Raw genomic sequence first — 12,950 nt, forward strand, 5'->3', positions numbered from 1 at the left:
AGTCCTGTTTCATCATCAATAACAAAGGATACAGTAGCTGTAGAGTTGGAGCTACAAGAACTGCAATAGGACGAAGGACTAAAAGGACTCAAACGAAGTGGCATTTCTACCATATAATTTTGGAAGAATGTTCCAGAAGAAAAATACACTCTCACAAAACAGTGTACCAAAAGACTAATCTCAATCTTTGGGACTACTTACGTGTGTGAATCACTGTACTTAACGATTAAATTCATTAAATTTAAATATCGATCTGAACTAAGTGATGAATATTTAAACGAACTTGTGCGAACTGCGTTTACCAATTATCAGCCAGATTTCAAAAAACTAACAGCAAAAATGAACACTCAAAAAAGCACTTCTCAAAAGTAAAATCTCATTCCTTGATGTGTACCTGAAAAATAATGTTCTGTGTAGTGTAGAAAATAAATGTTCCTTAATTTGTTATAAAATGAAAAACATGTCTTCATTTTATAAACCATTTTCTAAACATCCTCCCAATTTTTTGTCTACTAAATTTGCAGCTGCCAGAAGTAAGGTTAGTGGCCACCCCTGGTATATACACAAATAATCTCCACTTTCAAAATCCCCTGCACTTTAATTTTAGGAGAGAAAATTTTGAAAAGTTATTTTTTTGTGTTTGTGTAGATTTGTTAAATATTTATAGTGAAAACCATAAATACTACAGTATAATAAATTTTAAAAATATGAAACGGTTCATCACGTCTTATCCTTGGCCGAATGGTCAGCGCAGTGGCCTTAGTTCAGGAGGTCCTGGGTCCATTTTCTGGCCAGGCTGGGGATTTTAATCAAATACAGTCAATTGATTTTGCTTGGGGACTGGGTATTTGTGTTTGTCCCATACTCACCTCTTTACACACACAACACAGCGCACCACACAACCAACTATCCAGAAACACACAGTAGTGAGGTTGGCATCAGAAAGGGCATCCGGCCGTAAAACATGATTGAATCCACATTTGCAATGCCGTTTGCACTCGCTAACCCACAAGGGTATGAAGAAAGCAGAAGAACAAGAAAATTTCCTTGCACCGTAAGCTTCATGGTCTATACTCCTTCAGCATTTCAAACTATAATGGCGTCCGGTTTGCATTACCAATTTTCGGCCGCAAATCACTTGGAAATTCACTATATTTTCTTCATAATTGTCTGGGAGACATGTAATGTTTCTTTTTCTTACAAGAACTGAAGTTAGTTTGTTCATTATGCCTGTAATTAAGCTTTAAACTGAAACATTTCACTTGTGGCCGTATGTCCACACTTTCTCTTTTCAGCCTCATATCCACATATCTTATTTTTTATTTCTTTAAACTTTACTTTTTTTTTTTTTTTCAGTGAAATGTTGGACAGTTACTATTTTTTTAAGACAAGCTTTATTTTTCTTCCAGTTACGTACTGAAGCACAACTCTTGTCCTCATCATTCTTTCTTCCCACGCCGTGATTAAAAATTTGTTCTGCCTCTTCAATGATGTGGAACAATTCTTTAGCCATGAACGATCTATAACAAGAACTCACACTTGCCATCCTAAACATGTGCTACTACTTAAAATGATGCTGTGCAAATTATGCAATATGTACGCTGCACACTTCTCTGTTGTGACCAGAACAGAGTTGCCTGCAGAGCGGATGGAAAAATATCAACTTCTAGGTTTCTGTATGTCGAGAGCACTGTACCTACCAATCTTGACACAAATAATACCCGCACCCTGACTTTTCACTGCCTGATTTAAAAAAAAAAAAAAGCTGGGATTATTTGCGTATATATGGCACTTGAAATAAGGCTATGTTTTCAGTCTTTATTTTCAAAACTGTAATGCAGGGCATTACAGAACGTTTAGCTTGTTTAACTTAGGTAATTTTTGGTCATGTATTGAATACCTACATCTCTATGTTCCATCAAAATACAATCAGTGTGAGCAATTTTGTTAGATCTCCTAACGTTTTGCCAGCATGAAAGTATCATACTTGCTTCTCAAAGAAATCTCTGAATCCCATTCCCATTTATGGAGGTTGATTGAACCAGAGCCCTGAGTAATCTAGGATTTTTGTAGACGCAGCTCGTCCTAGAGGTCCCAACACATTTCAGTAAAAGGAGACATCTGAAATCTCTAATAGTGCAGCAGGCAGCTAGTGTGCACTCTAAAGTTGTGAATGTAGTAATGGCCCTGTAGCTCAGATCGCTGTAAACAGAACAGATTTGACAGAGACCTCTATTGCTCAATCGTTAGAGCATCCGATGTGAAATTTGAGGTTGTGGGTTTAGTTTCCACCAGTGTCCATTTGGCTATTTTTGTTCTGTATGTATCACTTTGGCATATTGTATATGTTTTCAGCATTACCTAGGTTATTTTAAATACCTGTACAGTATCAATATCTTGACTTTTGGTTTGATATCCTTCTTTGATTGCTGCATATTCTTTCATATAGTTAGAAATATGCTAGATTTGAGTTATACTCTTCCTAACCTGTAAGCAGATCCTGCAGAGGTTCGTCATTCTCTCTGGAACAGAGGTGCTCAGCTGGGTGCCTGTTGATGCTAGTGGCCAGTGTGGCCGGGCTGGCGTAATGTAAATTTGAGCAGCTTATGTAGCAAGCATACGGCGGAGTGAAGTGAGAGAGCGAACATACTTTGCAGGGGAACAGTGGCGTTCGATTGTGATTACGAAGGTCTCCTTCACTATTCAGCGAAATGCTGATTGGGGTACAGTATTTTTTTAAACCCGCTATAATTGCAAGAAAACCAACCTTTTCAAGATATTCCTGTTTAATTTATACTGTGTTCGATGTTCGATATAAACAATCAGTTTTATTTTCTTATATTTATACATTCAAAGAAAACTAATACTTTTTTGCAAAGGTACAAGGTTTAAGTGTACAAGCTATGACTTACAATTCCTTGGAGGGGAATGACAGTATTTCCATTTAAAAAAAGGAAAATTCGTGTTATTCATTCAACAAAATATTATACATTTACATAATTCAACACGTTTTCTGCTTGATTTTGTACAGTGTTTTAGTTTTAGTGTTGTGTGACTTGTTCACTGAATTTTTGAAAATATTATTTAAAAGTTATGAGGCATCCGGTGATCATAGCTAGCCTCTAAATAGTGAGGGAGTTTCATCACAAGTGATTTAAGATTAAAGTTCAACAATAGTGTAAATGTATCTCCCAAACAGATGGAGATACATCTAACCTAACTGATGTTATTCCTGGAAAGCATGATTGGATTGTAGGAGAGTATCAGATAATTTAAACCCAAATAACCGCAAGCCACAGCTTATCCATCTTAACTCCACATTATATTAAACCTGTTTCTAAAGGACCTCTTAAAATATAATACTGAAAATTGTAATTCATTACGTATATTATAAAAATATTTGAGGTTGTAAGCCTAACTCTTTATTGTATCCGGTCAAAATACATAAACTGCAGTGAAGATAAATAACTCATTTCTTACAGTGTAAATTGAAAATTACATAGATTTCTGCCCTCTTTATTTCATTATTTTCTGCCTCCATTTCAAACTCGGCCATCGCCTCAGTGATCGAGAGTGACTGGGAGAACTTCAGCCAACTCTTACGGCCTGTGGCGTAGCCACAGCATTACTGTGGTTGAATAGCATATGCCCACTTACAGTGCTGGGCCTCCGCAGGACGGAATGCCCAGCGTGAGCACCTCTGATATAGCTTCCACCAAAGTCTCACAAGGGAACATCCACAATGGTGAAGTCGCCGATCGCGATGAAACTTAGCAAACACATTGAGGTACATGTAAAAACAATGCCAGCATCAATTTTAGGCGCCAACATTCATTAGCGCGTTAACTAAGGGGCCTAAAAGTTGCGACATATCAAGTTCCGCGCGAACAGCGATGAATTCCTCCTGACCAATGCTAAGCCGGAACACTGCTTTGTGCCACACCTCTGCTCCTCCTCCCCTCCGCCCGCCTGGTTCAGCACCACTCGTTTCCCTCTCCCCGCGCTGCCATCTGCTTAGCTGTCGAACAGAACTTGTGCTACACTGCGTACGCTATCAGCCTTCCTCATAGCTCTCCCACATTCTATAGGCAGTTTACATTTCATGAAATATTTATGAAGACGTTTGCGACGAGTCCTTAAGGGCAATGTCACAGAGCGTGTCAAAAATTATTTTTCATCTTCAAGCAAAGCACGGAAGTCACGGTGAAGAAGGTGAACTTTCGGGAGCTGCAGCTTTATGACGCGATTGAGGGTGAGTGTTAAGCAGTCAACTATTGTCAAATAAGTTTTGACGCTCACGGGAAGATGTCACACTGCGGACATAGGCCGTAATAACGTAGATTGAAGCGTGGTCTTTTGCGCTGCATGTGAAATTGTAGTTTTATGATATGTTGATACCGATAACTCTGTCCGACTCGCTGGCTGAACGGTCAGCGTACTGGCCTTCGGTTCAGAGGGTCCCGAGTTCGATTCCCGTCCGGGTCGGGGATTGTAACCTTAATTGGTTGATTCCTACGGCACGGGGGCTGGGTGTATGTGTTGTCTTCATCATCATTTCATCCTCATCACGACGCGCAGGTCGCCTACGGGTGTCAAATAGAAAGACCTGCAATTGGCGAGCCGAACCCGTCCTGGGATATCACGGCACTAAAAGCCATACGACATTTCATTTCATTAGCGATAACACTCTCGCTGTTTTTAAACGAACAGTTGTGTTCTCCGTTGTTCCTGTCAATACATATACACATAGCAACATGTATTTTAGTTATTTGTTTTATTTCTCCTCGCAAGCGCGAGGAGAAGGGAGGGGAACGTGCCGGGGAGAACCACTTGGAGGGTAAAAGGCGGTGCAGAGGGTGTGTCTCCAGACGGGAAGTGTGTGTGCCGGTTTAGCATTGGCCAGCAGGTATTCTTCGCTGATCGCGCGGAACTTGAAATGTCGCAACTTTTAGGCCCCTTAGTTAACGCGCTAATGAATGTTGGCGCCTAAAATTGATGCTGGCATTGTTTTTACATGTACCTCAATGTGTTTGCTAAGTTTCATCGCGATCGGCGACTTCACCATTGTGGATGTTCCCTTGTCAGTCTCACTTATGGTTGTGACAGTATGAAGCTGTATGGATGGTGCTGAGTAATGACATTCAGAACACGACTAGTACATCTGGATGTTGGGAAAAATGCTTCTTAAAGGGCTGGATGTGTTACAGTAGGATTTTCAGGCCCAGTGAAGAAAGTGATGTCATGCTACCTTATTCCTCATCATTGCTTGCACGCTTCATTATGATGCTGCTATCAGGTTTTGCAGTTTCCCTGTAACCTTTGGTGGTGCATTGTGAGAATCCAACCAGCCTCTGGGCTGAAGACTTCACAGGCAGACCAGGACCATACACTGAGCTATAAGTTATTGGCTATAGAGTCTTTTCCATTACTGAGATGTACGTAGGAAGACAGTATCAACCTGGTATTGAACTTACTGGAAGGTAAATGATGTACAGTATGAGGAATTTAATAAAAAATACAGCTACCTATTTAAAAAAAAAAAATTCAATTACAGTAGTTCCTTACATGTAGGAGATGTGAACTGCTAGTTTATAATGTCCTAGTCATTAATTCTTGTGTCTTTGTTTCTCTTTATTTCTAAATTTCCATTCTGAATGTCTGATAATGTTGCCATTGCTCCTTTATTGTATTCATTCACCCCGCTATCCTTCATAAAACAGACATGTTATTGAAAAATTGTAGGGTTTTTGTTTGTTTTAGTTTCAGTATCAGCTGTGTGAAAAGTCCTTGACTTCTTTTCTGTTCATCAGGTGTATTGTCAGAATTCTTCAAGAAAATGGGAATGGATCAGCTGCGCTTCAAGCCAGCTTACAATCCATATACTGAACCCAGTATGGAGATTTTCAGCTACCATAATGGACTTGGAAAATGGATTGAAGTTGGTAATTCGGGAGTATTCCGTCCAGAAATGCTCTTGCCAATGGGACTTCCTGAAGATGTCAATGTGATTGCATGGGGACTTTCCTTAGAAAGGTATGATGATATTTTGAGGATATATAGATCTTTCTGCAGCATGCTTCTTAACATGTAACTTCCATGGAGTTCATTCATTCATATCCAGGAAATATTTCATATTCGGTTCTTTCATCAATCAATCAATCAATCAATCGATGGATCAATCAGTCACCACTGATCTGCATTTAGCGCAATCATCCAGATAGTAGATTCTCTGTTTGTTGTTTACCTAGTCTTTTCTTAAATAATTACAAAGAAAGACAAGAATCTTCCTGGACAGAATGTGCCTGTGCCTTATTTCATAATCTGTTACTAAGAAATGCTATTAAAATTTAAAATTTGCAAGAACTACTCAAGGATTGCCAACAAACAAAACTAAATGCATAGACAGATTATTATTATCATCATCATTTTTCTACTGTGCTCTAAACAAAATGAAAACTGACATTTAGTTAAATGCTGAAATATTGAAAGGGTTACTGTACACAAGGATACACATGGATATAACGTACAAGATACTATCTAATATAATATCTACACTACAATTCTCAACTGCATTTAGGCGTATTCTAATTATAACAGGTTAACTGAAACAGTAGAATTAGAATTAAAACTAAAATACTTGGTACTTTGTCGGAGTATTATTCTTTTTCTACCTACGCACTAACAGAAGAGTAATTTAATCCTACTAGACAAATATTACGCAATGGTTCAATAAGCACGATCATTTTTAATAATACTGTATAACTACACTACTATACACTAACAGAAATGAAAACTACCATTAATTACAGTACTGAATATCAAAAGGAATATACACGAATAATACAACAATAAAGAATGCAAGGAAGGTACTACGTATCTAGTAACTACACTACAATTGAGGGGGCCAGTGGAAGAGGGGCACATGCCACCTGTGAAGTGCTTGTGTGATTTTGGTATAGGAAGACAGCTGATGCCATCTAGTACTGTATCATCAGTAGGAACTTGTATCACATTGGCATGTGCCCATTCTTTGAAAGAGAGCATTATATATTTGCTATTTTTCATGACTGATACATTCCCAGTGGAAAAGAGGCCCATGCCATTAGTTTCTTTATGTCTTATGAGTTGATGCTTCTTATTGGTCGGTTTGGTTTCGGACAACCAGTCAGAAAGCATTTCTCAAATGATGTTGATAAGTTTCCAAGATGGCAGCATCTATTAATGTTCTTCAAGAACAGTCCAGGTTTCTTCTAATTATACCATTCTTCATAGTTTTCAACCACCCTAATCTGGATCTCCATCTTGCCTTCCCTCCTATCTGGATCTCCAGTGTCTGGCTCAGCACCTTCCCTCCTGCATCTTCTTAACATGTCCCAACCATCTAAGTTTACTTTTCTCCATTCTGTTGCAGACTTTCCACTTCAATTTGCTTTCCTTATATTTTGTATCATACTTCTTAAAAGTTTCATTTTACTGGCCTGGATTTTATTCTCCTGTCTTGTCATTGTCCAGGTCTGTGCTACATATGTCAGTATTGGGCAGTAGTACATCTTATACATCACCTCTTTACACTTCATTAGTACTTTGTTCCTCCATACCAGGTTTCTCACACACTGGTAGAATGAAATTCCCTCTTGAATCTTTTTAATCTCCATGTCCTGCACTCCACCCTGCATCAGTTTGTTTCCCAAGTACATTGTCAAGGTTTTATGCCTTTATTTTTATAATTCCTTCCCTTTATTCTCTAGTGAGCACCATTGCCTTACTCTTTGCCTCGCTGATTTTCATTCCATAATTTTCAATAATCTCATTCAGCATGTCGAGTTACCCTTATACATCCTCTCTGCTTCCTCCCCATGGCACAATAATTGATCTTTGTCTCCTTCACAATTTCATCCATATCCATTGTAAATAACAGTGGTGACACCACACTTCCTTGTCGTAGTTGTTTCATTCCAAAACCACTCTGTCCTCCCCACATGTGTCTGGACTCTGCTGCTACATCATTTGTACATTGCTTGCACATTTTCTTTAATTTGATTTCAAAATCTTTCTGTTGCATTACTTTCCATACCTTTGCTCTGGGTACACTATCGTAAGCCTTCTCTAAATCAAGATAATCATTTATTTAGGTTGCTTTAGTTTCTCCAATAGAATATAAGAGATTGTTGATAGTTTATAACCATATATACATGAATAACCTCTGCATATAGTTTTCAAAATGTGGCAATGAAAAGTTGGGGTGCAGGTATTATTTGCCTGAGGATTGGTACACTCTTCGTGACACACAAATCTCTAAGTAGGTACAGTGGAACCTCGATTCTCCGTTCTTGGAGGGACCACGAAGAAAGAATGTACAACATGGGAAAATGGAAAATTTGGGAATGAATTAAAACCATCAACAGTTTGACTAAACATCACAAAAATGTAATATGTAGGAAGGCAGTTCAAATATAAATGGGAATTTGAATGTACCACTGCTGTTAGTAATAATTCTTAGGTGGGGCTTTGCCAGGTTTTTGGTGGAGGTGTCTGGAGAAGGGGTTTGTGCACACGAACGACAGTGGAGAACTGGGCTGCTTCAGTACGTTGTGAGTGAGCAAGAGGTGCAGACGTCTGTTGCGCAATGCATCATTATCAAATTTCTCGCAAAAGAGGGCACCTCACCTTGCAAAATTTTGAGGCGGCTCCACGCACAGTTTGGGAAAGAAACACTTTTGCAGAGTCAAGTGTGTGAGTGAGCAAAAAAATTTGTGGCAGGAAGAGAAGCTGTGGAAAATGAACCTCATGAAACCAGTGTCCGGACAAGCATCACTGCAGACAACATTGTTAATGTTCATGACATTACTGGTGAAGATCGGCGAGTAAAAATTTTGCGAATTGTTTTAGCCATAGGAATAAATTATGGAAGTGTTCAGACCATCATTCGAGATGAACTCCATTTCAGAAAATTGTCTGCCAGTTGGGTTCCTTGTCTCCTCAACCAGGAACCAAAAACTTCACGCCAGGAAGTTTGTCGGATACTCCTGCGTCGCTATGAGGAGGAAGGAGGAGATTTCTTGCATTGTATTGTGACTTGAGTTGAAACTTGGGTCCATCATTACACCCCAGAGTCAAAGCAAGCAAGCATTGGAGTGGCAGTGAAGAGACGAAGCAGGTCCGGTCAAGGCCAAAACGTCCATCTGCTGGAAAGGTGCTTGCAATCGTTTTTTGGGACTCCGCGGGCATTTTGCTGGTGAATTTTCTTCGTGAACAAAGGACAATTAATGCAGCCTATTACTGTTGCCTTTTGGTTGAAGCAAAATCTGTGCATCACAACAAGCGACACTGGCAACCGATCCAAAACATTGTTCTTCTCCATGACAATGCAAGCCCATATACTGCTGCTTTAACGTGGGAAAAACCTAGAGGAAATTCACCAGACCCCTCTGGAACACCCTCCGTACAGTCCAGATGTATTGCCCTGCAACTACCATTTGTTTAGACCACTCAAGTAAGACCTAGGCGGACAGCGTTTCGATGATGATGATGATGATGAAAGTCTAGAAGAGTCATGCGCAGCTGGCACCGCACACGTCCCTCTTCTTTCTAGCAGGATGGCGCCAAAAACTTACCACTTCGATGGAGAAAATGTGTATCGAAGGCAGGACACTATGTAGAAAAGTTATTTCTATGTGTGTATTTTTTTGGTTGATGCAATAAATTTTTAAAAAATAATTCCTGTTTATATTACATGTGTTAGATCCACCCTCGTATACAATAATTATAATCTTACAAACACTCCTAAACCAAACCAAACTACAGCTCTAATGGTCCTTCGCCTACCAAGCGACTGCTGCTAAGCCCGAAGGCCTGCAGATTACAAGTTGATGCATGGTCAGTGTGACAAACCCTTTCTGCCATTATTTCTGGCTCTTTAGATCGGGGTTGCCATCTCACCATTAGATACCTGCTCAGTTAAATGTAATCACTTAGGTTGGCCTGGCCAGAAATCGAACCCGGGCCCTCCGGTTGAGAGGCAGGTAAGTTAGACCGCGGGACCGGCTTCAAACATTAATTACCGGTACGCGAGTTAGAAATCTCTATACTGTATATTCAGTTTTACCTGAGAAACTTCCTCAGTTTCCCGTGAAAACTTCTTTCAGTTCAGTAACTTTGATCAGCCAAACTCTTTGAAAAATCTAATAACGCTAAGTCAAAAAACAATCGATCACAAGTAGTTTTTGATTCTCTAATCTAATAAAATAAAGCACATTAGATACAAAAATGCCCAACATGATGGCAAAATCCTTTCTTTTCTTAATCTTCCATTGTAATTTGGTCACCGGTATACTGTTCGTAGTCAGTTTCTGGAAATCTTGTACCCCGTAAATTAGGCCTACATAGAGTTGTAACGAGGTGAGTTTCATAAATAATTTTTTTTTTTAAATTTATTTTCTGTATGTTTATTCATTCCTAATTCTGGCTATCATTTCTAGAATTTCTTTGCCTGAGGTCCTAAGTGAACTTTAAGACATCATATCATGACAAGAAGATCATAACCATAAATTTTGTTATTACAGTAGAACCCCATTTATCCGAAATAAAGGGGGCGGAACCACTTCGGTTGATGCGTTTCTTTGGACGACACATGGTAAATATTTTCGGAAGTTAAATGTCGAAATAAAAATGCATTAACTCTTTTAAGCAAAGGTGCATACTGTAGGCCTATATTAACATTGAAATCTTTACATAATGCCACTCTTTGTATAAAATCTGATTTTCTTCTGAATTTTCTTGGTGCAGCGCTGTCATGCAGCTATGTCGCACCACCGTTTAATCAACAATACATCAGCTGGTGTAGATTCATTGCTTTGTTCAAGAAAGAGCAAAGCAATCTGAAATAACGAAACAATTTCTTTTGCATTGGAACTACAGTATAAAACCGCAAGGCAAGTGGAACGACCTTGGGTGAAAGAAAAATATGAATGGAGAAGGGTCACTGGACTTCCCTGGTTTCCTAACAGAAGATGCAGTATAGTCCGAGCAGTAAACAAGATGAAACTCTCGCAACTGAAGCAACGTTATCCACAGTCTACATAATCTTCATGATGAATAATACAGTAATAATAATAATTTTAAAAAATGGGCCGATGACCATAGATGTTAGGCCCCTTTCAACAACAAGTATTCTCATCATCAATTTTTTTTTTTTACGAGACTGTGGAAAATCTTCAAAAGACACTTGTGAAGGGTTCGCACTCCACAAGTGTGTGGGATTCTTACCCACTAAAAACCACACACCCGTTTCTCACGATGTGTATCATCACCCCGGAACCGCTCTCGCATTACTTCAGGGCGACATCGTGCTTACTTAGTCTTTCAGACTTCTTCTTTCTTCATTTCTCCTTTACGAACATTCGTGCGCTTCCAAATCCTTCTTCTTTTGACAGACATCCTCCACATGCACTGCCATGCGATCCCAAGATTCCTTGTTTCGTAGCATCGCAGAAATAATATTATCGGCTGTCAGTTCTCCTAGTTTGGTATCCACACATCTTCTGTATATCATCCAATGACCGCACACAAAGAAGTGTCGTCACACTATATGCATGCTTCATCACTCGCTCTGCCCACTCTATGCGGGAATTTCCGAAAATATCTGTGTCCTGTTAGAAGCTGCATGAGGTAATAGTTTACTTCACCATGAACCCTTTCAACCCAGATATCCAAGCGTGATATCAGTCACTTGGTCCATTTACCCTGAGGATCATTTTCCCATCCGAGTTGCCATCACCTCATCCGTTGACTGAAGGCATGCTTCTTTGCACATTTCTTTCCCAGCTCTCCTTGGGTACGCCAGATTTCTTGTCGCTCCAATACAAATAGATATATTGGGGCTGTTGCTGCCACCGTGAGGATTGCAGGTTCGGAAACCATGCGGTATGCACATGCAATACGTAAAGCTGCTCTCCGTTGTACGGCAGCTATCCTTCTCCGATACCAAGCAGATCTCAAGGATTCAGCCCAGATTTCAGAGCCATACAGGAGCACTGACTGAACCGTCAACATGAAAAGACTTCATTTATTGGATTTTGGACCTTTAATATTTCCCATCAGTCTGCTAAGTGCAGTCAGGTATTTTACTGCCTTATCTGTCGCTTTCTGAATATGATTACAGATTGTGAGCTTGGAGTCAAGTGTCACTCCTAAATTTCGTGCTAACAGATGTTTCAGTCACTAACTCTCCAACAGTCATTGGCACAAGAGTCTCGATCCTTTTCCTCGCCAGAAGACCTGTCTCCGTTTTGTGTTCATCTAGTGTTACACTGTGACTCATCATCCGTTCTTTTATGCGCCACATCATCTGATTCAGTTTTATTTGAGCCATTTCAACATTACGAGCCACTATCAAGGCGGCCACATCATCAGCGTAGCCCACAAGCTTCGTGTCCTCTGGCATCTCCAAATGTAAGAAGCCATCATACAGTATGTTCCAAAGATGTGGACCGAGGATCGATCCCTGAATTGCACCAACCGTCAGACATTTTGTCTTTTGCCCATCTTCCGTATCATACAGCAGAGTGTGATCTTTGAAGTAGTCTCTCATTGTGCACATAAGATATAGTGGTAGCTTAAAAGTTTCTTCAAGAGCTACCAACCTGTTGCTCCACTTTGCCGAATTGAAAGCATTCTTCACATCCAGCGTCACAAGAAGTGTCAATTTACGGGAGTGATGGTTGCCCATTTGTGCTCTTCCTGCTGTATTCACCACCTCCCACACTGCATCTAGCGTCGAGTGTCCTCTCCAAAATCCATGTTGGCGAACATATAGATCCTCTGCTAGTTGTACTGCTGAGAGGATTCTGGGTTACAGAAGTTTCTCCAGCCTTTTCCAGCTGTGTCCAGCATACATAAAGATCTATAACCACCAAGTTTTCCTTTGCTGATAAAAACCAATCGGGCCATTT

At 39.8% G+C, this 12,950-nt stretch overlaps 1 protein-coding gene across 7 annotated transcripts in view; it reads left to right on the forward strand.

Annotated features, from left to right (window-relative positions):
• The window catches only part of alpha-PheRS (phenylalanine--tRNA ligase alpha subunit), a 165,337-nt gene that overhangs the window by 87,289 nt on the left and 65,098 nt on the right, over positions 1 to 12,950 (forward strand). For all 7 annotated transcript variants that reach the window (XM_067138100.2, XM_067138103.2, XM_067138104.2 and 4 more), the window contains one exon: positions 5,811 to 6,033. In XM_067138100.2, the coding sequence (XP_066994201.2) occupies positions 5,811 to 6,033 (223 nt within the window). The remainder of the gene's footprint in view (positions 1 to 5,810; positions 6,034 to 12,950) is intronic.

Source organism: Anabrus simplex, chromosome 1, assembly GCF_040414725.1.
Source record: "Anabrus simplex isolate iqAnaSimp1 chromosome 1, ASM4041472v1, whole genome shotgun sequence".
Lineage (NCBI taxonomy): Eukaryota > Metazoa > Arthropoda > Insecta > Orthoptera > Tettigoniidae > Anabrus > Anabrus simplex.